The 26,086-nt window shown below is 36.2% G+C and overlaps 1 protein-coding gene across 1 annotated transcript; it reads right to left on the bottom strand.

The window, feature by feature from the left end:
* Window positions 1-690: 690 nt before the first annotated feature.
* Window positions 691-1,929, bottom strand: LOC114264195 (uncharacterized). Its single transcript, XM_028204790.2, has one exon. It carries the CDS (start codon window positions 1,764-1,766, stop codon window positions 846-848), a length of 921 nt encoding a protein of 306 aa, XP_028060591.2. The 5' UTR covers window positions 1,767-1,929; the 3' UTR covers window positions 691-845.
* Window positions 1,930-26,086: the final 24,157 nt, after the last annotated feature.

Raw genomic sequence — 26,086 nt, 5'->3', positions numbered from 1 at the left:
AAAGATGCACAAAATGTAATTATGCAAATCAACAAGAGTTGTGTAGTGTTCCAAAAATTGAATAGAACTAGATTCCAAATCACAGAGCAAAAACTCCAGAGAAAAAAATAAAATTAAAAACTATAACATATCGGTGGTGCTATATGCATCAATTAGTATACACACTAATATATCAACTAGTGTTGTGATATTATCATTGACCACATTTATTATACAAGTTACAAATACCCAAAACTATACAAATGATGTCACATCATCTATTAGTACACTAGTATGTATATTAATTGGTATATATAAATATTATTTATAACATAAGCATGCCCTTTGGCTAGTTCCACAAGAAAAAAAAAAAAAAAAAAAAAAAAAAAAAACATGCCCTTTGGCAAGAGTGTCGTGCACTGAGTTTTTATGTGGTCCATGTCTCGACATTGAACTCGAACACTAACCAAAAAAAAAAAATTCACTCGGTCAAAGTTTAGTTAGCAACAAACAAAAAACAGATGCATAGTACAAATGTTTCTACCTTTTGTTTTTTGAAAACACTTTTCTCTAGACTTAAAACACTGTTAAACTTGAAATTACAAGGATGAGAGGGGAAGATCTTACTGAGGTGCTTGTCACAGAGTGGTGTATGTGTCGGTAACCATGGAACCTTCACAAGTATGCTAAATTAGGCATGTAAAAACACAATTGAGATCAACAAAAAAAAAAAAAAAAATTGTAAATTCTAATTTTCCAAGCTAATTACAAGAAAATTAGAGGGGGGAAAAACCAATGGATCCAATATGAAATTGCGTCACATTCATCCATCCACTATCACACTCAAAAGAAGAATACACATCTATTCATTCATTCTTCCAAGCACACAACATGAGTGAGAAGCCAAGACCTTGTAATTGAGTCTCTCCAAATTTCTCTGAACATGACCAACTAGACAATGATGGATCAGACAAAGATTGGCTGCTCCAAAACTTCTCACAACAGGTTTGGAACATGAAAACCGCGTCGCCAACCAAGTTACCAAACAGCCAATTATGCACATCCCAGAACACCTCAACCGGAATTCCATCCACTAGAATGGTATGGTTTCCACGAAACTTCCACCTCAGTCGTTTTACCTGCATCACCGCCTTCCCGTCTACACGGATCACGAGGCTCGGATCATTATTAGTACCAGTACCAGTACCCGTAGTGTCACATTCAATTATGACATCATGAATTTTTCCCTTATCGAAAAATTGTGCCTTGGCACCATACAATTTCTTCCCAAAAATGTTCTCTCTCTTAGCAATAAAAATAGATTTGGAATTTTTAGAAATTGGGTTTGGATTTGCTTCAATCCTCTTATAAGCTTCCTTTCTCAAATCTCCCAAAAGCAGAGCAATTTCTCTGTTGCAAACAATGGCTAAATAGAAACCCTCGATTGGTTCTGGGCCAGAACCAAATTTAGCAGAAGACAAGTCCCAATAAATGTCGATTAAACTCGAATCGATTTCCAAATTCTTGGACCCTTTTCTTTTGGAGAACAACCAGGGTTTTAGATCGACTTTGCAGAGAGATTGATTGGATGAATCGTCGATTCCAATTGTGAGGCCTTGACCCATCAAGTTCTTGGTCCATGTTACTGTAATTAAGCATGAAATGCCACTGAATCGGCATTGGTACACACATGAAACTAGGTTCTGGAAAGTTCTGGATGAGTAGGGTGATGAAGAGTCTGCAATTTGAACTCCATTTTCGCCGAAACAAGAAGGGAAGTCTCTCATGGTAATAATTAATGGGTTTTGAGAGATTTACATGAAATGGGTTTGTGTTTTTTAATGTTTGTGAAACTGGAACTGAAACTGAAACAGAAACAGAAACAGAGACAGAGACAGAGAGGAGAGACAGAAAACAGAGAGAGAGAGAGAGAGAACGGTCTGAAAACGTCAACAGGGCTTGGCGCTTGATTATATAACGTTATACAAAGATAAATGTCAAAAGTGTCTATATTCATTTTCCTAATTCAATTTTTGAAAAAATAAATAATAATAAATACACTTTATTTTCTTTTTCAATTCTTTTATTTTCATTTCATTAATTAATATTTAGTGCTTGTTTGGAAAAAGTATATTTTTTTTACATATATACATTTATTTGAGTCACATCAATCAACATCTATCAATCTCTCTTTTCTACTTTTTTATTCATTTTTTTTACTTTTCTACACATCATTTTATAAAAAGTCAAAAAGCACACTTATTTAGAACATCTCAAATCACCTCGTAAACATGAAAAATATTATGATTAGTGACGGGTGAGATTCAAGATTTGATACTGGGTGATAAAAAACAGAATTACATGACATTTGATAATTTATGAAAATATTGTCACATAGTGTCTTAAGACTACCTAATAATTTTTCTGTATCTAACATCATTTTGACACATAATCAAAAATCACTTTAATAGTAATCAAAATCACCACTTTAATCATAATAAACCTCATTTTAAGACAATCAAATGACAGAGGAGATGTAATCAATTTTAAGATCATCAAATGACATAGGAGATGTAATCAATGTTAATGTGATAATGTACTAGCTTCACTATAACAATTGTCCATAACCCAAAGAGTAATGGTGGGAATCTCAAATAATTTATTAAATATTTTACCAAATCTTTGACATAGGTGTAAGACCCACACATATGTAGATTTGTGTAAATTTCACATCATATGAGAGATTTGATAAAATATTTGGTATATTATTTGAGATTCATAGCATTTTCCTAACCCAAATACTACAATATTACAAGTGTCCATTTGAACTACAACTTATATATGGTAGAGTAACCTAACATTTTTAGTTGGGGAGTGAAATTGGCCTCTTGTAATAATCTAACCTATTAATATTTTCCCCATGTAAAGTAAATAATAATAATGATAAAATAATGAAGAATTCAAAAAAAATTATGAGAAATTTTATTGAGAATTGAATATGCTGTGAAAATCTTTCTCTATTTATAAAAGAAGATTTCTTAAAAAGAAAATATACAAATAAACTCACGTGGAATTCAATTAAATTGATTGGAGGGAGAGTTCAAATTTTGATTTTCTTCTAAAATCAAATCTAGTGCATTCATTTAAATTGTTTCAAGGAGTCTTAAAAATTTGGATTTGTGTTTATATAACAAAAGCTCCTCCTTATACTTGTGTTTACATCATAAAACCTCCTGCTTATATTTATCTACTTCTATTTATACTCATTTAAAAAAAATTAAAAATAAGTTAACCTAGTATAACGTTTCTTGTCTTTTTACACCAATCTTTGAACCACTAACCCATAGCCACCATCACCTCTGACCACTACAACTATTACCTTCTCCACCCAAAAGCGCAGGCCTTAGGTATGGGTCCGTCCTAGGCATAGCTCCACCAAGTTATGGTTCAAGATCTCTCAAAATATATTTAAAAAATAAGTTTATCTTATTATAATTTAGTGTAATATATTAGGTATGTTTTGAATTTTAAAAAAAAAATTAAAGAAGATTTAAACTAATTTAAAATAAATTAACTCATTAAAAAATTAAAAAACCTATTCAAAATTAAAAGGGCTCATTTTTTCTCCATATCTAATTGCTAACCCTAACTCTTAATTCAATTTTTCCAAAAATTTGAGAATTCCGAGCAACATCATAAGCAGGTTTTTGTTTTTTTCGCTTATTCAATTAATTAAATATTTATCTTGTCTTTTGCTCAATTGTTATTATAATATTGGTATTTATTTAAATCTGCATCATCAAAAAGAATTAATCTTTTGCTACCTATACTATTATAACATTAGTTATTGTATTGTAATATTAAATATTTTTTTGTAATTTTGATACAAATATTTTGTACTTTACCTTCAAAAAAAAAAACATTGAATGAAAAAATATATATATGTGAAAGACTCCAAATGATCTAATAATATTTATTAGTTGATTATCGACTATGAATCTCGAAAATCTCTGGGTCGGGCCTGCCACACATGGCCATCACCTTCGACCACTGTAACACCCGTCATTTTTTTTCCGCCACCACCTACAACACCTTTCTCTCCCCTCCCAACTCATTCAATCTCCATCGTTACCGCTTTTTTTTCCTCTTCTTCTTTTTATTCTATTGTTGTAATTGCAAACGATACCTTAGATTTGAGAGAGAGAAATAAAGAGAGGGAAGAGGGAAAGAGAAGAAAAGAGGAAGTGGCAGAGGGTGTTGGGGTTTGGGAGGAACTGAGGAACGGCAAGAAGAAGAGGGGATGGGTTGCATGCAATTAGCGAGGAAGGGCTAGGCGGTGTTGGGTTGGAGAAGAAAGAGATTGGATCTGAGGGAGGGAGGGAATGGAGAAGGGGTGACAGTGAATGGTGGAGGGGGTAGGGAAGAAGTGGTGGCCCATGGAGGTGGTAAGGAAGAAGATGGGTGGATTGACAATGTTGGGCTTGTATTGTTAGCATTTTAGGTAATTTTATCTATAAATTGTAAATAAAAAAAAATGTAATGAAATATTTGTGTAGTGTAAATAGAAGCACAGTACACACATTCATAATGTGGATATTTTGCTCAGACCTAATGCAAAGGCACATGAACCCTAAAATATATACTATATTTTTTCTTTTGTTTTTTGGGTTACAACAAAAAGTAGCCTAGAAATGTCTTAACCTAAAAGAAGGGGAAGAAGTTACCTCTACAATGAGGGTGGGTTGCTAAGTCCCTATCTACACCCTGGCTCCTCAAAATACAAAGTTGTTAGTTTGTTTGTGTGCTACTATTTATGAACAAGGATCCTCTAGAGTTTTTTTTTTCTTAAAATTTCTTAGAGTGGTGCATTGTGTGGTTGAGATTTAATGACAAGTCACATCAATTTTTCAGCATTAAATCTCAACCACACAATACACCACTTTAAGAAACTTTAAGAAAAAAACACTCTAGAGGATCCTTGGTGACTATTTATTCCCTTATAATTAGTGTACTAATTTCTATGTTAATTTTCAATTTTTTTTTTATTTTTATTTTGTAAGATAAGGGAAATGTTATTAGTTGATGTTATCATATATGTAAAAAAGGGTATTAAAATATGTAAGAAAATATATAAAAGTGTGTGACAGTATGTAAAGTATGTATCAAAATTCAAACTATTTTGATAGTATTTAATTTTTAACGAATGTCTAATAAGCGATCATTAGCTGGATCCTACATAGAAATTGATATCTATGTAAGGTCCTTTGATCTCTTGACTTAGGTTAAATTGGTAAGAGAAGTGATTAAGACCTCCTCCAATCATCACCCCCACCACCCCTACACACGTGGGGGCTAATGATTGGAAGAGAAAAAAGAAAAAAAAAACTAGCCAATCACAGCCAGAGGGGGTCGTGGGGGTGCCTCCCTGTGGGGTCCAAATCATTTTTGAATTGATAATTGGAACATGTTTTTGTTCTGAATTTTTTTTTATTGTTTTTAGTAATTTTTTTATTATTTTAATCATTTTTTTATACTTTTTGCATCTAAAAAGTATTTTAATTTTTTTTACTAAATATGAAAAAACTTCACTAAAAACAATTGAAAACCAATCTAAATCTTTTTTTGAATAATATTTATTCGTTTTCTTCTTTTTTTTCTAATCCACCCCCCCCCCCCCAAAAAAAAGAAAGAAAAATTCATTTATATTATTTCAATTTTTTTTTTCTGTCTGCAAATCAAAGATTTAAACATAGAATTTGAAAAAAACAAAAACTGTGAAGGAATCAGAGGGTGAACCGTTCTTAACTTCTTTTTTCTTTTCTTTTTTTTGTAGTTTTCTCTGGGACCTCTCATTATTTTGGAAAATAAAAGAGCATCATTTATATGCTAATTTTTCAATATAATATTTTATTTATTTAGAACTTGTTTAGGAATTGACTATTTTAATATTTTTTTATAAAAAAATATATATATATAATAAATAATAATAATTTGATAACTTATAATAATTTTTTAACTTTTTAACTAAAAAATTATATTCCAAAACAAAGCCTAATTTGTCTTTATACGAGGGAGAGTATATGGTTTTCTTTTCCTTTTATAGTTTGATCTGAAAAGAAATTTATTTGTTTGCTTATTAGATATTTATTTATTTATTAGTAGTTGCCAAAATATATATTTTTTGGATGGGGGACCAAAATTTGGTCACTCAATTGGAGTGAGGCTCTACTTTGGATTGACAGATATGTGTTGGATGACTTTGCAGCTCCCACTGGCAAGCCCATTTGACCATCATCCTCTATTGACTATTATTAATTCTTGTTATCTCCATACCCCCAAAAAAAAAAAAAAATGCAACTTAGGGAAATTTATTATGAAAAATTTAGTATATGTAAGATATGTACATTAAATAATTGAGAAAATTATATTTTACCCCCTTCAACTATTGTTTTTAACTTATTGCACATCTGCTATATGATAGTATTAAATACAAATATATATATAAAATGTCCCCAATAAAAATATTAGACATATCTTTTAAAGAGCTCATATAATATAGCACAAATGTATGAAACAATAATTGAACCAAGTCATTGGGAAATGTTTACTATTCTAAGAATTGTAATGCTTTACAATCACACACAACTTGTATGAACTCTTCTTATAATTATAACATCACTAGCTTTGTTTTCCATGCTATAGTTGATCACTTGAGCAAAATAATAATGTAAGACACCCTTAAATCTCAAGCATACATCACTTGAGGATTTTTTTTATTTTTTTATTTATTTTTTTTAGCATGGGTGTACGAGACTTCATTCTTACTGTCGTATAAATATTAAGTAATTATCTAGATATAAACCGTAAGGGGGCTTAGCCTAAAGGAATTTTTTTTTCCTTTTTGATAGGAACCTAAATAATTTTAAACCCTGTACTATATTTTCAATAAATATTTTTTATAAAAAAAATTAAATAAAAAAAAAGGTCCATAACATGACATCAAGATTTGCAATAATATCTGCAAACTTCTATGGCTGCAAGTATATATTTGGGCATGGTTTTGCTGTTTTAATCTATACAGCCATTTACTTTTCAACATTTTCAGCAAGTAATTTAACATTTGTGAAAAAGTTAAATTAATAATTGATGTGAGGCCCATTGTAAAAGATCAACATACAAAAAAAGTCAATATAATTTAACAATTTTATTATGCCACATTTAGTTTATTAGAAAAGGAATAGAATAAAATCATTATTCTTCTTCTTACTGGTATATAATTTGTCTAACGTGGGTACCATTGTGTTTGTTTGGGATTAAGTCGCGAGTAGGGATGGCGAAATTATAAAAAATTATAATAAACTTCTTATTGGTATTTGATTTAATTCAATTCTAATAAAAAAAGAATTGGGAGAGTATTGATGTAATAGGATCAAATATAAGGATAAGTAGATCAAAATTGTCAGGGTTAAAGTATGAAATTATATTATTAAAGTAGTTAAGTTTAAAATCAAGAATTCATACACGAAATCTAAAAAAACTTGACCCGTTGTCATTCTTAATCATGAGATTTGATTACATATTTTACTCAATGATCAATCTCACATTTGAATATAAAACTAGAATTTTAGATTGACAAACTCTCCAAACTATAAATCTTTGAAATAGGAAATTATCGAATCTCATGAGGAGTGTGATACAAAATATGAGACAAACAAAGGTCTAGATTAGAACGTTAAAATATAAAAATATTCTCAAACTATGATCATTATAGATTATGTAGTGATTCCAATCAAACATGAGAAATGATAAAAATCTACTAATCTCTTACTTCATCAATGAACATTCTAAATGTCAGATAGGATACATAATTTTAAAAAATTGATAATCTCAATCATATAATCTGGTTAAATAAAATAAACATGACTATCACATCATCTTAACAAGTGATCCTAAGATATCACTAAATAAATAAACATAAGACATTTTGAATGCATTTTTTAACTTTTTAAACCAATTTTTAAAATACTTTCATCTTAATCTCAATATAAATTAATGTCATCAGTCGTCAGCATTTGTCACACACATATATTACAAAGAAATTACAGTTATGGCGGCAAGTTGCTTATGAACCTGTCATGTTGGTTTGCCTCCACCAATGCGTAACTATTATACCTAATCATAACTTTTAACAACCCTAATCAAGACTATTCACTCATTTTGTTGGGTTATTGGTGGTCAGAAAACCTAGGGTTTTGACTGTGAAAGGCCACTTGATGAGCAACAAGTGTCAAGCAATCCACCCTGAGGTCCATGTGCTGGTAGCTCCAAGTCATTGTTCGGCTGCGTGAGCATGGCCCACCCATCCTACACTCTTCAATAATGTACCATGTGACATGGTGTTTTCTCTTTTCATACCCACACCCCCCAACTCTCCATCAAACATACTCATCACAAGCACTTTCCATTGCATGTCAGAAATTCATGATCATCATTTTTTTTTTTTTTTTTTCCAGTAACAATCTTTAATGGACATTCTAAATCTTATGTTTCCATTAGGTACCTATTCCAAAGCAAATTAAAATAATAATTATTATTTTACAAATTACTAAATTAATTTAGGTCTCGTTTGGAAATAAGTTATTTTAATAATTTTTTGACTTTTTACAAAAAGATGTAGTGAAAAGTAAAGAGAGTGATGTGACAATTTATAAATTTTTTTTGACTTTTTAGCTAAAACATATAGTCGCCAAACGAGGCTTTAGTGATCAAAATCAATGTATTTTACTAAACAATCACGAGCTAAACGTCTTTCTTTTTAGTTTAATGATCAGAATTAACATATTTCACTAGGAGATCTCAAGTTCAACATCTCTTTTTTTTAACTTCCAATGTACTAAAAATATATATTATTCCTAAAAATCATTCAATCACTCAACTAAAAAAGAAAAAGAAAATAAAAAAGAAAAAGAAAAATATATTTAAAAATAGAAGCAATTTAAGGGACCTAATGCTTCCGGTAGGGTTGGGAATGGTTGCGCCAGAGGGAATGGGGGAGGGTGAGAACTAAAATTGAAAAATTAGTCTGATAGGAAGGATAAAATTGAAAAATTATTAGATAGGTTCAAAATATCATATGATATTATTTATGTAATATTTTCAGTAAAACACAATAAGTTGGTTGTTTTTTATCTATTTAATAAAAGTGAGTCAATATATTTTACTTGTAAAAAAAATTATTTTGTAATTAGTCTGCAACACCGTGTAGACAAAATACCAACAACACCGCTATATTTACCAATTTGTTCAACTCGAATTTGCCCAAATGAAACACTTTTCGGTAAAAATTTTCTGTTTTGGAAACTAGCGAGAGTCTCTTTTCAAGATGAGTCTCATTTGGACTAAATAAATAGATGAATCATTAATCAAATATCAAATAGTGCGAAGAAATTACTGCATAAAATTACCTTGGTAAAACATCATTATTAGTGGTACTCAATTATTGATATCATTAAGGTCAAAAGTTTGGATCATAGTGAATGAGTTTAGATGACAAAGATTCGCTCATGTGAATTTTGTCATAATGGTTTGTTTAAAAGCGAATCACGCCTTTGACATCTTTACCACTTCTTTTTAGTTGGTTCCTCTTAATGCAAACAAAATTGCTATATCTGTTCTCCATTTTTTTCATTATTTTGTATTATCCTCATTTTGGATTGTAGAGAAATAATATTTGGAAAAGGAGATTTTTATTGATAAATTTTATTTAGAAGTGTTTTAATTCAAGAAATCTATGAAAGAATTTGTTAACCCATTTAGTCTCATGTATTTATAGTTTTATTTCATAAAGTCATTTTTCTTGATTTACACTACTTTATTAGACTATTATACCTTTATATTTAACTAGCATATCATCCGTGCTATGCACTGAATAATTATAGATATTTATATTTGTTTTAATTTTTTTTAATATATAAATTATGTTCTTAAAGATTTTTTATAAAACTAATTTAACAATGTTATCACTAATCATAATGTACAGGAGAAATTAAAAAAACTACTGCAGCAACTATGCACAGGTTGTATCTATAATTATTTGTATGAGAGGATTTTAAACGCTAATTAGGGATTTTGACCAAATCAATAAATGCAGGTATGTGGATTGAAAAAAGTTAATAAATGCTGATCAGGGGATTTTGACCAAATCAATATATGTTGAGGTTTTTTTTTTTTTAAATCAAAAATTTAGAAAATTAAGATTGAGATATTGGAGCTCCCATAAGGTTTGGGGTTTAGAAACCCCCTTTTCTTTAATATATTTACAATTATCTATATATGTAAATTGAGATTTTTAAATGTTTTTTTTTTTTTAATGTCTTCTTTTTTCCTTTTTTATATTATATTAAAGTTTAATATTTTGATAATAATCATATGTGTTGGACTTTTCAAGGAATTAAATGTCTTCTTTTTTTATTATATTATATTAAAGTTTAATATTTTGATAATAATCATATGTGTTGGACTTTTCAAGAAATTTTTTTTATACTTGTTCCTAGGATGCATTAAAGTGTTATTATGAGGGATAATAATCATATGTGTTGGGACTTTTCAAGGAATTCATTTGTGTTGGATTTTAAAAAAAAATTTATACTTGTTCTTAATGCATTAAAGTGTTATTATGAGGGTAAGACTTGGGGGTTGAGAGAAGTTAATAAATATTAAGTTTTTTTTTTTAAATCAAAAAATCAGGAAATTTAGATTGGGAGATTGGAGCTCCCACAAGACTTGGGATTAAAAATCCCTTTTTGCTTAATATATAGTATAGATATTGATATTTAATGTTGGGGAAGGAGAGAGAATGAAAGGGATTAAGGCATAGGAAATTTCATACATAAATTAAATAACATTGATATTATTATTTTATATTATTGTTGTTGGCTTTTTTGGCTTTCGAAGGTTATTTTTGTAATTGTGAGCGTGCCAGCAAGGATCAATCAATCTTTACAGAAATTTAATTGTCAACCAATTATCAGACGATTTTGTTTTAGTTCTTTCAGCCTCAATGAAGAGGACTTTTACTGGTGGCTTTACTTAGGAGGAATAAACTGACAATTATTAAATGAAGAACAATTACAGTATTTCATTAAGTAAAACGAAAGACTTACATTGATCCAATTCTGCCTCGTAGAGGTTTACAACAACAATTTACTTGAAACTGCTCCTATGAACAAAGTGTCGTGCAGGAATTTTAAAGTACAGAAATACAAAGAACAGGAAATGTAAAACTGGAAAGGAAATAAAGTAGATAAAACTGATTTTTTAGATCTGAGTCTGGGCCTTTTCTGGGGCTTTCTCTGCTATTTATACTTCTCAAGGATGACCATCGAACTGCACTTCTAACCGTCGAATCGCTCCTCCATGATCGCTGATCATGTTGCCTTATAGTTAGCTCCACTATGCCATTACTTGCAGTTAGGCTTCCCTCATGATTTTGAATTTGAATGTGAGTAACCGTTAAAGCCACATCACTTCACACCTCTTTGCTGATCCAGTGTGACGTAGATCTGGTAAGAACCAATACTAACTGTCACATGGACGATCACGATCGAAGGTTTGAATTGTCTTCCCGTATTACCCTCAACCTACTACGTGCTGAACTGTGATTGGCTTTATACAAAATATGTAGCCAACATTACCGCACGCACTAATATACCCAATACTTGGTGATATTAGTGGATCAAGGTATTTTTCCACGTCTTTAAAACGTGCATGGGCTTTTGCATTTCTCAGAAATGCAACTGTCATTCATCATTTGCATTAAATTCTCGTCTAACCCTTGAACATTCCCACTATCTCAGTATTCGAAAAGACTGATACATCTTTTATGGCCAAGCTAATCTTCTCTTCCATTGATCGAGTATCGGAGGAGTCATCTAATGATGTTGTTCTTCCTCGAAAGAACCTTCATGCATTGATTAGTCACCTTTACCCCCCCTTCCTATATTCAAGTCATGGAAGCTTTTGCAAACTATCAACCTTTGGATTACGCACTTGTTACTCATAATTCTCTAACCCAAAATTTTGCAAAAATGGACATTGGAAGCTCTTCTTCTAATTCAAAATCTTCTACATGCGATGAGATTATGGCTTCTTCTTCTTCTGGGGCTTCTGGTTGGAGAAGTTGGTCAGAACTTGAGGCACGGGAGTTAAGGGAGCGAGTTAATCATCACTTTGTCGAGTTCACTGATCCTCTAGAATTCCCTTTTGCTGCTCGAAGTTCGGTGGTTTATCCTTACGTGCCCATCGATCGCCGACGCAGTTTAGAGGACAATCTGTTTGTAGTATGGTACACGTCCTCCATGCCTACAAAGATAGTACAAGCTACCCGACGCCCAGAAGAGGCATAAGGGTATAACCCATCGTTCTTAACCCAGAAGGCAAGGCTTTGCTCTTTTGACTGGCTTGATTGTGTTAATACCCCCCAGTTTCCTCCTTCTTTCAAAATGGAAGCTTCTATACCTCCTCCTCCGCAAAATCCCCGCCGGATAGAGAGACTGAGGCTTACCCTCTCTGCGGACAAGGTTTTTCTCCCCTATAAGCCTCCACCTCCCCCTACTCCAGCTCAGCGAAAGCAAGCCCAACTTCTGCTTGCGGCCTTTTCTCACTTGCCTTTCAATATTCTTGAAGACGATGTTCCTCTCAAGAACCTTTGATGGGCTTGTGATGTTATGACTCGAGGTCACGTCCTCAACCCCGTTGCCCAAGCAGAACTCCAAATGTTTTTGGATCAACTCTCGTTGCTTCTTCATTGGCACCGGACTTCTGTGGCCACCACCCAATCTTTGGACCAACTTTCATCCCTTCGAGTTCATACTCAGTACGAAGCAAAGAACCTCATCAAAAAATATAATGACTTCAAGAATAAAGACTCTGCATACTGGGATGACTTGGATATGGATGAGCTGGAACAAGGGTTAAAAGAAACAGTGTTTGAAATAAAGGCTGAGGAACTCTTTTATCAAATGAGAGCACATCAACTTCAACAACCAAGCTTGGAGAAAATAGAAGATAGAATAAAAAAAGAACAGAATTTATTGACCATAGCTGGACCAAATTCCATGATCTTGTTATTTATTCTATTCCTTACTTTTATGAACTCGAATTTCTACCCAAAGAGGGCCCTTTGATGTAATTGCTTTTGTTTCAATACAACTAAGACTTTTCTATTTGTTTGGCATGGTTTGACTTTGTCTCCGTTTGTCTTTACAAGCAAATTCTCATCCTTCGAATCTAGATTCAATCATCTCAAATGAAACACTGAAAAACCAACAAGAACTTCTCTAATTCATGGAATACAGTTGACAACTTTTGCTGGTTTCCACTTAGAATCAGTGCTTCGAATTTAATAATCTTATCCCTTAAAGCTTGTTTTAATCATATCCAACATATGGTCATATGGTTAGTACGATCAATCAGTTTTAAATTGATCATTTTTGCTTCGAACAACAATCTATACTTCCAAAAATATGGAAGCCCCTCTCAAGAGCTGCATTGTTTTAATCCGAAAAGCAATCTCTTCTTATCAAACCAACTATTGGTTTTGATACTTCGAACAACAATTTCCATCCTTAAGGGATCTCAAGTTTTGCTTCGAAGGATTTATTCTCACTAAGAAACCCTAAAACAGGCTTTCAATCCTGTTGAGGTACACAAATACTTGAGCTTTCTTGCATCCTTAGGTGTGGGATGTGCTTCGAAGTCGGCTCCTTGCCTTCAAAGCTATTTGTTATCGGATCTCAGCGCCAAAATTTGTTATCGAAGCTATTTGTTATCGGATCTTAGCTCCTTGCCTTTTTTGCTGTATTTCGAAGCTGATATCAGTATTTGAGATATGTTTCATTCCAAAACTGTCAACATTGAGGGAAACCTTTCGCATCCGTATTTTTAGTACTTTTTGTGAATTCCGTCCGTGTCACACGACCGAGTATATTTTCAGACACAAAAAGTTTTAAAACCCTTTTATTTCGTGCTCGAAATTCACCTATTTGTCTATTGCACAAACCCTTTATCTCTACCGACCTTCCACTTCTCTCTACTCTCTTTCCAACTTCGTCCTCTAAGAAAGCTTTCTATCAACGGCTTCTTCTTCGTTGAAAATACCAGTCGTAGAGCGTGCGAGCCCGTCTGTAACCTTGAAAAGGATTATTGCCGAAGAGTGTGAGAAGTATAAGGCTGGTGAGAAAAGTGCCATTGACGGACGCATCTTTATTCCCCGCCGTCATGAGCAACAAGAGTATGTGCTTGGGCCCATCTTCAAAGAGATTCCTATTGAGCTGCCAGCTCTATATCTACATCTAGAAGACCATTGTCTCCTTTACGAAGGTGGTCTTGACTGGGGAAACTGGAGGATGAACCGCTCATATCGCTGTTAGCCCACGGTGAGACCAGAGTGGCAAGAATTGTATGATCAGGTTGTCCCTGATAGGACTCTGGACCTTCAAGAGCTTTGCCTTTTCGATGCCCTCTAATTATCTAGGTTCACTATCTCAGAGGACCCTTTTTTAATACCTGCTACCCTTTGCTTTTGGAATTCTGCCTTTAATTTCTTTCAATTCAGATGTGGGATAGTGGCCCCTACTGTTCTTGATATCTGTCATCTATTAGGATTATCCCCCATTGAAACCCCCTTTGGACCAGATTATCCTGACCTACCAACCCCTTTTTCCCTCCCCTCTCTTAACTCATTCTATAGTGACTTTGTCAAGGCTGAGAATAAAAGGGAGGGCCTTGTGACTGATAGGGAATTCTTTTCTTTCATACTATATTGGCTTTGCAAATTCCTTTTCGACACCTCTTCTCAAAGAATCATGCCTAAATTCGCCCCTCTTGCCAAAGCCCTTGTTTTACAAAAAAAGGTGGCCTTAGCTCCATACGTTCTAGGTCACGTATATAGAGCCTATTCTCTTTTTTGTGAGAAACCCTTGGATGCCAATCAAGGGGGTCCATTTTGGATACTTCAGCTTTGGCTTTTTGCTTATTTTACTGAGCTACAATCTAAATGTCTTAAATTTTTTGAGCCAAACCCTACTACTCATGGCATGAGGCTAGCCAACGCTTCACTCTATCCTTCTACCTTTGCTTTTTACTTCTCTTTCTTCCACCAACTTGCAACTTCCCTTCCTTCTTACAGTTTTCGTCCCTTTGAACCTACTACCATTGACCCATCTTGGTTGAAAAACTTTCTAAGTGATAGGTTCTGTTCTTCACCTCATCACAAGAACATATGGGCCTCTATTCTGATCCCCAGAGAGTTTTTCATTGGGACTATGAACCCCAGAGCTTACAAGTGCATTGCTGAGCCTTATTGTCCTGCTCAATTTGCTAGGCAATTTGGCCTCTCACAAGGGGTCCCAATACCTCTCTACAGCCAGACCAATTTAAGTCTTACCAGCAGGGATTTAAAGGTTCGAAGATCCAAACTAGAAGAAGCAACTTCTAAATTTATACAGGACTTGATTGAGATTGAGTATATCCCTTTCATTCCTCAAGGTAACCTATTAAAAAGGTACCAAAACTGGTAGGTGACCAATATGGAAGTATACTTTGGCATTTCTCCTCAAGACCTATTAATGGTGTTGGATGTGCCCCAAGCCAAGCCCAAAGGAGCTGGAGTTGTCACCTCTTCCACTACTCCTACCACTTCGGTTCCTGTGCCTGCCACCACACAGTCTATTCCTACTACCTTAACTCCTCCTAGAGTTACTCGAGCTGTCTCGAAGAAAGGTATATACCCTTGTTTCTTTTCTTTTCTTCTTTTTTATAATGCTTTTAGCCTTACCTCTAGTTCTTCTTTTTGAAAGTGGTGCGGGTGCCTCATAGAGAGATTCTCCCCAAAAGGTCGAAGCTTTATACCTTCTTAGGAGCAAATAGCAACAAAAGAAAAGGAAGCTTTTACTTGATCCTGAAGAGGAAGCACCTGGGGTTCAGGCAACAAAAGAAGAAAAGGCAGAACAAGAGCAAGAAACACCCTTAAAAAGAAGAAAGAAGATGGATGTCTCTCTTGCTGACTTCACTGCAGATCCTATACACGAAGCATCTGCTAAAACAGTACAAGCAGAACATTCCAAAGAGCTTATTGTATTCCAAAAGGCTGAGAAGAGGAAGCAACAACAAATGCTCAAGGATGAAGCCGCCGCCGTTGATGCACTCCAAAAAGAGGTTGCAAGAAAACAGCAAGCTGCTGGACACTATTCTCTTCGCAGCTTCCCAATTATAGCCATTACTTCTGAAACCAGTAAGCTCCTTCATACTTATTCATCTTTCTCAAATTCTCAATGCTGAGGCTTGACATTGTTTTGTATTTCTTCTTTTGCAGCAACCACTACTTTGCCTATTCTTCCAATAAAGACTCCATTAGTTTCAGTCGAAGTTGAACAATCTCAAGATGTGGAGCCCATTCAAATAATTCTCCCACTTCCTGGCCCTATATTTTCCATACCCTTCTTGAGGCCAAGTATTCCTGCTCCTCTTTTTTCTAGCTTAACTCCATATCTCCTTCATTTGTCTTTTGATTTTACTCAATTTGATTCTCTTTCGAGCATTGCTTCTCCTCTCGCTCCTAAGGAAATTCCAGCTGACACTTCATCTTTGATGGTAGCTGATTCCTATAGAGAAGGTACTGGTAGCTCTCCCACTCACGGTCCATTATCTCTGCCTAGCTCTAGTCCTTCTTCTCTTGACCAACTAGTAGCAAAAACCATAGAGACTGCTAAGGATACTCCATCTTCTTCCCCGATTCCTATACAGTCATTTCCTCCTTCTACCAGAGCTCTTTCTGCACCTTCCATATCAATGGATGAGGTGGACATTTTTTAGGCTAGACTAGCTAGTCTTTTTGACATACCTTCCACCTCTCCACTAACTAACAATGAGACTGAGCCATTAGTTCTAGCTGATTCTTTGCTAGAAATTTTTAAGAGATCTTCCTCCAGTGGTAAGACTTCCTTGCCTTTGATAGACTTGGACAACTGTCTGGAGCTACTGGCATCTTTTTCGAGGATTCCTTTTGAAGTCTTACAAAGGTCTATAATTAAAGATGGCTTCCTCTAGTGTTGCAAGGTTGTTGAGCAATCCGGCATGGCTGTCTCAAGTTATTTATCTCAGGCAGCAGCCGCCATAGATTTTTACATCAACATTTGTCATGCTGCCAAGGCTACGGAGGAGAAATTGGAGAGGGATCAGAGCTTTGTTTCCAAAGTACATACTGAGGTATCAGAATTGAAGGAACAACATTCCCTTGTCTCCCAATTTCGAGCTCAACTATTGGAGAAGAAGACTCAACTTGAGGAAGAATTATTAGCAGTTAACCAAGCTTTGGATCGAACTACTTCCAAGCTGCAAATCACTAATCAGGAGTTAGCTGATCGAAAGCAAGAGATGACTACAGCTATTCAATTGTTTCCATCCCTCAAGAATAGAGCATCTATTGTAAAAGAATAATTTAAACATTGTACTGACTTCTGGGCTAATCTATGGCTACATGTATTTGACTCTTTATGAAATAAATTCTTATTTTCATTGAAGTGTTCTCACGTTCTTTTATTTAGCACTTATTCTATTCCTTGTGTTTCCCACATGGTTGGATAACAAGGCTTCAAATATCTGACATTAATCTTTTTGGGATGTACATATCCATTCAAATTCCTCAAATGGTATGCTCCAAAAGGCCAGACTCTATGAACTTGATATGGTTCTTCCCAGTTAGGTGACCATTTGCCAAACTTATGGCTTTTAATCCCTATTGGGAGTATTGTTTTCCATACTAAATCACCTTCATCAAAGTCAATGTGTTTGACTTTCATATTATAGTTTTTTGCTACTTTCTTCTTTTGGAAAAGAATGCTATTTAATGCCAGAATTCTAGCTTCATCTATACTTTCTAACTCCAAGCACATACTCTGATGGTATTGCTCAAGCTCTAACTGGTCTTGGCATCTCACCCTCAAGGACTTAACATTAATTTCCACAGGTAGCACTGCATCATGCCCATATACTAAGGCATAAGGAGTGATTCATGTGCTTGACCTTGGAGAAGTTCTATAAGCCCACAATACATCCAACAATAAGTTATGACAATCCCTAGGATTGTCTTCCAAAACTTTCTGTATTCCTTTTTTCCGAGACTTATTGGATGATTGAGCTTGACCATTGGCTTGTGCATAATAGGAGGTGGAATTAACAAGGTTAATTCCAAACTCTGCCATAAAAAACTTTACCATCTTCCTATCAAATACAGTCCCATTATCAACACTTATAGTCTGTGGGATACCAAATCTATGGATTAATTCCTTAGTGAATCCAATGACTTTAGTCTGGTCTACTGCCTTGTATGGCTTAGCTTCGACCCACTTAGTGAAGTAATCAATGGCCACAAGATGAAACAATGATGCTTCAAAGAAGGTGGGTGCATTTTCCTCATTATATCCATGACACATCCTCTAAATGGCCAAGGCTTCACAACTACATGTAGGTCAGTTATGGGCACGTGCCTTATTGTGCCACGCTTTTGGCATGCCTGGCAACCTCTTGCATATTCTATGCAGTTGTCACGACCCAAACCCGCCCCTGTAGGTTTAGCACCGTAACCGGCCAGTAATTCGTGGATTACCAAAGGCCTCTGAACAGATTAGCAAATAATAAGGGGCTATGGAAGCAATAATACAAAATAGACAAGGTCCAATGAACTGTGACAAAGTACATGGGACAGAACATTTCAAAACTTATTTATATATACATAAACATGCCAGTCCAGATACACAATATTCACAAGGTATATACAGAAAGTACTTCCCAAGACCTGACTTTACAGGGTATACACAAAGACTAGCATGATTACAAAAAAAACAGCCATGGCTTTAGACTTCGATCGGAACCTCCTCGGGAGGCACAACAGTCGACTGACAAAAACAGAACAGAAGGCCGTCAACTCTAGCCCTGGTCACATGCCAGCTCACCTACATACATAATATAAACTGTGAGTGAAGCCTAGTGAATAATAATAGAGTAAAGGGTTTTCAATGAATGAGTTCGTACAGATTCAGAAATCATAATTCAGTTCATATCAAAATCATAGTTTATCCAAATCATATACAGACAGAAATCATAAGTCATGATTAAGTTTACGTGATACATCCATTAGCATTAACAGAACAGAACGTATACAAGTGAGGTTACGAATAACCAGTTCCATAAAGGAACCTCCGGATCCAGGTAACAGAACAGAACAGAAGTTGAGCCCCCGTGACAGGGCCTCCGGTACGGGTAATAGAGTGCAGGCAGAAATAAGTTCCATAGAGGAACCTCCGATACCGGGTAACAGCTAGTAGATATCACATGATGCTAAGGATGTCATGAATACATATCGGAAATTGAACAATCATTCATTGTACAGAACATATCATTTCGTAAAATAGATCTTGTTTTGTCACACAGAAAGTAGATACAATTTGAACATAACTTTACTAAATTATTACTCACAGTTGGTCTTGAAACAGACAGACGGAGCAGATTGATCACACGACACGCGGCACGTGACCTACATAACACATAACGGACACACACTTGAAACACACATTCTAATTGCACAAAACTTACGTTGTTAGTTCTTAGTGTGTTTCTAACCTCAAATCCTCACTAAAGAGTCTTAAACATGGCCTAGGAATGCCTAGGATGGAATGAGGATGCAAAGATGTCTTGGAAAACATTTTTCAAAACTTGCTGAAAATAGGGGTCTCACTCGAGCGTAGCTTCCTTCGCTCGAGCAAGCTTGTCAAAATAGAGGGGTCTCTCGAGCGTAGACTCCTTCGCTCGAGCGGTCTATAAAAATACAAAAGTACTGGTTGTTGAAATTTTACGCTCGATACTCGCTCGAGCGTGAGACATAGCCCTTCGCTCGAGCGTAGGTCTCGTCGCTCGAGCGTGCGTCTGCATGCACCAAAAACCTGAGAGCTTGCAATTTACGCTCGAGCAGAGCTTTGAACAAACGATGGTCGCTCGAGCGTGGAATCCTTCGCTCGAGCGAGGAAGCCAAATTCTGGAATTTCCAGATTTGCCTCCCAAGCTCAAACCAAGCATTCAACACCTCAAAACTCGACCTCTTGGGCCCATTTTTTTGGAAAACACTTGTAAACTCATAGTATAAGATGTTTCAAAGATCAATTTGTAAAATCAAAGCCCAAGGGTGAGTCAATTGAACACAATTTCAAATAAAACTTCAAGAACAAAACAAGAGCTTAACATGCAAGTGTTCAATTTAAATCCAATGCTCTAAAACATGACCAAATGTAAGATTGAGCTAAAAATCATGATGAATTCATGAACTAAGGCTAGAATATGGGCTTGCATGCAAGAACTACCATGAAAACACTTCAAAATGCTAAGATATGAACATGCATGCATGATTTAAGCCTCAATTCAACATTTTCAACCAATTCTTGACTTCAAACTCTAATCTTCCATGTACCATGTAAGAATTAAACTTAAATGCACAATTGAAAGGAGAATCTCCTACCTTAAGTCTTGAATTCCAAGCCTAGAAGCTCAAATTCGCAAACTACTCTTCAATTCTCCTAAGCTCCAAGCCAATCCTTGATGAATTCTATTTTCTCCTAGTTCTCCCTCTCTCTAGTCGGTTTTGGGCTTAGGAAGATGAATGAAAATGATATCAACACATAACATAGAGAGTAATGGCCTAGGATTGTCCACTAAGTGGCAAAATGATAATTAACTTGAACTAATGTAATTTAGCCTATTTAATCCAATTTAATCATTCCAAATCAAATTTCAACTAAATTTACCATAAAATCACATTAATTCTAATTAACACAAAACACTAATCAATTTCGGATTCGGCAGCCTATAAGGCCTTCAATTTGCAGTTTAAAGCATAAAACATGTGCAGATCATTTTATGGCAAACAAATAAAAACACAAAAATAATTAATACATATGCAATTTAATTCCGGAGTCCCTCTAAATTACTGTTAGGCATAATTAATCATGGTTTAGAATTAATCGGAGGTCGGGGTTATTACAGTCTTCCCCCCTTAAAAGAGTTTGGTCCTCCAAACTCGAATTACCATCATTCGGAATCAACATTGGGTCCAATTGGAACAAATTCGGATATCTCTTCTCCATGTCTTCCTCGGTTTCCCAAGTTGCATAGGTTCCTCCGTGGTTTTGCCAATCAACTTTTACCAACGGTATTTCTTTATTTCTCAATCTTTTGATCCTATGGTTCACAACCTAGATAGGTCTTTCCTAATAAGTGTAGTCATCTTTCAAAAGCACATGTGTCAGTTCGATGACGCGGAATGGATCCCTCAAATACTCTCGTAGCATCAATACATGAAAGACGTTATGCATGTGTTCCATTACTGGAGGTAAGGCTACCCGATACGATACCGAATTAATCTTTTCGAGGACTTCATAAGGTCCGACATATCTTGGCGCCAATTTTCCCTTAACACCAAACTGAGTTTGACCCTTCATCGGGGTCACCTTTATAAACACATGGTCCCCAACTTCATATTCCCTCTCTCTCCTTCGAACATCGGCATAGCTCTTCTGCCGACTCTGTGCAGTTTTCAGACGTTGCTGTATCAGTTTCACTTTCTCGGTTGTTTCTTGTACAAGTTCCGGTCCCAACAAAGGCCTATCACCTACTTCAGCCCAACATACTGGAGAACGACATTTTCTTCCATACAAAGCTTCGTAAGGAGCCATTCCAATGCTTGAATGGTAGCTGTTGTTGTACACGAATTCAGCTAATGGCAAGTAGGTCTCCCAATTCCCTTGGAAGTCTAACACACACATGCTAAGCATATCCTTCAGAGTTTGGTTCGTTCGTTCAGCTTGGCCATCTGTCTGTTGGTGATAGGCACTGCTCAGTCTCAATTCAGTCCCCAAAGTCTGTTGCAAACTCTGCAAAATCTCGATACAAACTTTAAGTCCCTGTCAGACACAATAGATACTGGCACTCCCTGCAATCTCACAATTTCAGTCATATAGATATTGGCCAATTTATCAGCGTTATAAATAGTTTTGACAGACAGAAAATGGGCAGACTTAGTTAAACGATCAACTATAACCCAGATAGAGTCCATACCTCGAGAAGAACGAGGCAATCCCACAATGAAGTCCATGGTAATGTGCTCCCATTTCCATTCCGGTATTGGGAGTGGTTGTAGCAAACCAGCGGGTCATTGATGTTCAGCTTTAACCTGTTGGCACTGTAGACATCTAGCCACAAAATTGGCAATACTCTTTTTCATTCCAGGCCACCAAAAATTATATTTCAAATTATGATACATCTTCGTGTTTCCGGGATGCATTGCAAATTTACTACTATGAGCTTCGGTCATAACACGTTTCCTCAAATCATAACAATCGGGCACACAAAGACGGTTCTGAAATTTCAGCACATCATTCTCAAACACAAATCCTAGCCTCGGCTTTGAATCAAATTCCTCCATGATCTTTTTCAAGTATTCATCCTCACACTGTTTCTATTTGATCTCGTCAAGAATTGTAGGTTGAGCGGCAATAGCAGTTAATAGCCCATCTTGTTCTAGGTCAGTCAACAATTCTTTTCAGTTAGATAGCAAACATGACAAATTCGCACTGAATTTTCGGCTCAAGGCATCTGCTATGGTATTAGCCTTTTCTGGATGATACAAGATTTGCAAATCATAATCCTTGATTAGTTCTAACCATCATCTCTGTCTCATGTTATAGCGATCCCGGGTTTACCCTTGTTGTACAGTGATCCGGACATGTGTCCGTGGATGTTGGTAGTTGTTTATTATCTTGTTTACATCCTTTCTTACTTTGTATTTGAGTTATAGGATGTGTTGGGCGGGTTGGTTACAGGTTGGTTGAGTTTAGAAACCAAAACTAGTTGCCCAGATTTTTGGCCTGTCCGCTCGAGCGGAGGTGTTGGCGCTCGAGCGGGGAATACATCCATCCAGTATCTTGTTGTGCAGTGTTGTGAGCTCGAGCGTAGGGTTGGGAGCTCGAGCGGAGGCCTGGTTCTGCAAATGTGCTGGGCGAGTGCATTCTGCGCTCGAGCGGGAGGTTGGCCGCTCGAGCGGAAGTCTGTGAGTGGCCGCTCGAGCGGGGTGTTTTACGCTCGAGCGGAGACCTGGGTTAAAGTCCCGAAATTGTGACTTTTCAAATCACTTTTTCACTTTCTCTTCTCTCTCTTACTTTTCCAAAATCACCATTGTTGAGCCTCTCACTCTAGACTCTACCTTCTCTCTAGGTTTTGATCTAGTAGGAGTGATTTACTCACCTTTGGTCTTTACAAAAAAGTTGTTGATCGTCGAGGGCTTCATTTTAATCTGAAAATCTCGGGTTTTGGAGCACGTTGGGTTTTGTCGTCTTCTCCTTTGGAACTCCGAATTTGAGGTAGGGATAACCTACTCCTCTCTATGGGTTTTGTCTTTAAATTTTGGTAATTTGAGATGTTGGGCTTGGTTTGGTAATTTGGTGAAAGTTTGGGACTTTTGCGTAATTTTACAAAAGTTGGGGTTTTATTCATAATAAACCTAGATGCATGTTTGGCAAGGAAAATGGAATTAATGTTGAATCATTGATGAAAATGGGACCTAAGGGTTGAAATGTTAATTATGGGAATTGACCTAATTACATTGTTTAATTAATTGGGATAATTAATTGAGAGGAATGAAGGAATGAAATGTTGATTGAATATCCATTGTGCATTTATTTTCTGTTTAGAAATAACTGCTTTGGGCTATCGGTGGAGGATAGTCGTGATTGTTGTAGACAATGCTTGATGATTAAGTAAACTGAAACTAATCAATGGAATGTGTCATGGAACTTGACGGTTGATAGAATACATTAAATGTGTGTATTGTGTGATTGTATATAGAACCAATGTGTTTATATACGTTATGTGTAGAGGAGGAGATAGGGGATGTACTCCGCGGTTTAGGGGAAGATAGGGGATGTACCTCTAAACCGGATAGGTATTGGGAGGAGATAGGGGATGAACTCCATAGACAGAGCTCATATGCTTGTCTAGAGAAGTGAAGATAGAGCTAATATGCTTATCTTTGTGAAGTGTGGATACAGCTTGTATGCTTATCTGTGGATATTGTTGATATACATATCTGTTGAGAATGTGGATATAGCTTTTATGCTTATCTGAATGTGAGATATAGTTTTTATACATATCTGTGGAAATGATGATAGAGCTGGCATGCTTATCTGTTGAAAAAGGGAAAATGAAAAGTAATTGGGACTTGTAAGTCGTTGACATAAATATGTAATTTATGTGATTGTATCAGTGTTGACCAACTATCAATTGCTAATGTTTTAGTCATTGTCCATGGTTGGTTTAGTGTATTTCTATTGGGCTGTGGCTCACCCTATATGGGAATATCATTTTCAGGTACAGGAAGCATGCCACCTCCAAGGACTTAGCTGGGAGGCTAGTGGCGGGCATAGTTTTGTCGTTTTACTTTTGATGTATTACATGTAACTTCAAGCCAAGGGCTTAATGTGTAAACGAGTTAGAACTCTTTGTTGTAACCAAGTGTTAACTTGGAAAGCTGTAAGCCCGTAGGGCATTTTGTTATGAGGTTAACATGTAATATTTATTTAACGGAACTCTAATGAATATAAGAGTGTGGTTAATTTATATGTAAATGCATGTTTTATCTGATGGGTTTATTGTTATTATTTTGAGGGCGTTACAACTTGGTATCAGAGCGTACCGGGTTCGAATACTTTGGGTACGTGGGAAGTGATTAGTATCACAATGGGTTTGTCTCGCTTGATAGAGACGTAGAAGTAGTACCATATGCTATGTGTTTATTTGATAACATGCTTATGTGACTATGTGGGTATGAGATTTAATTTCTAGGATGTTGATTGGATCCTTGAGTTTCTGGGAGTCTTGTTGGAAAAGCACTTGATCAACGCTGTTTCTAACCGGAACTCTAGTAACGTCTCGGGACTATCATTATCCGGAAATGAAATTCGTAAGTGCTTATGTGTTTATGTGCTTATGTGGAGTGAATTACAGTTGTCCATGCATTAGGACGTGAGTGTTTAGTTTCGGCACATTCGTGAATGTGCTAATGTTCTGTGTTGCCTTTATTAGGATGTCAGGACGAGGAAGAGGAGCTAGGCGTGGTAGACCTGCGAGGCAGGAAGTACCGTTACCGGGTGAGATTCCGGCAGTACAGGAGGGAGTTGGTCAGGCCACTATGGCTGAGCCAGTAGGTCAGCAGGCTATGGGTGCCTTGGCCAGAGAGTTAGCAGGAGCTTTGGGTATTCTTAGGGCTGAGAATCAGGCAGCTGAGGCAGGGCCGTCCTTCTTGAAGAGGGAGTTCTTTCGGTGTAATCCGGACGAGTTTATCGGGGATCCTAAAGAGCCGCTTAAGGCAGATGAATGGCTCGAACAGACAACGAAGACGTTTGAGATGCTTGGCATCGAGGACGGAGCACTGAAAGTGACCTTGGCATCCTTCCAACTGAAGGGAGATGCGGGTCAATGGTGGAAGTACGAGAAGGCTCGTGTTGGTGGTACTTGGGAGGCATTTGTGAATGCTTTTCAGGAGAGGTTTTTGTCTGCAGTAGCTAGGGAGAAGCTGAGGGATCAGTTTAGCCGGCTTAATCAGCAAGGCTTGTCAGTGGCCGAGTTTGAGGCTACTTTTACCAGTCTGTCTAGGTTTGCACCTGAACTGGTGGCGTCTGAGGAACGCCGTTGCTATGAGTTTGAGCGGAAGTTGAGGCGGGGCCTCAAGTTGAGAATTGGTGGGTCTTATATTCGAGAGTATAGACACCTAGTGGACGCTGCAGCTCATATGGAGCTTATGATGCAGGAGGAGGATGAGGGTCAGAGAGGCTCCAAGAGGAGCCAGGATAGTCAGGGTGATGGCAGGAGACAGAAGGGTTATAACCCTCAGCAGTCGCAGGGTGGTGTTGCTAGATCGACCTTCCCAGTGCCGAGTGCAGGCTCCGGGAGAGGTGGTCAGGGGGATTTCACCTGTTACAAGTGTGGCCAGTTGGGTCACAAGGTATCT

This window comes from Camellia sinensis, chromosome 12 (assembly GCF_055761805.1).
Source record: "Camellia sinensis isolate YWXY chromosome 12, ASM5576180v1, whole genome shotgun sequence".
Taxonomy (NCBI): domain Eukaryota; kingdom Viridiplantae; phylum Streptophyta; class Magnoliopsida; order Ericales; family Theaceae; genus Camellia; species Camellia sinensis.
The sequence above is the reverse complement of the archived record's forward strand: the minus strand, read 5'-3'. Positions and strand labels throughout refer to the sequence as shown.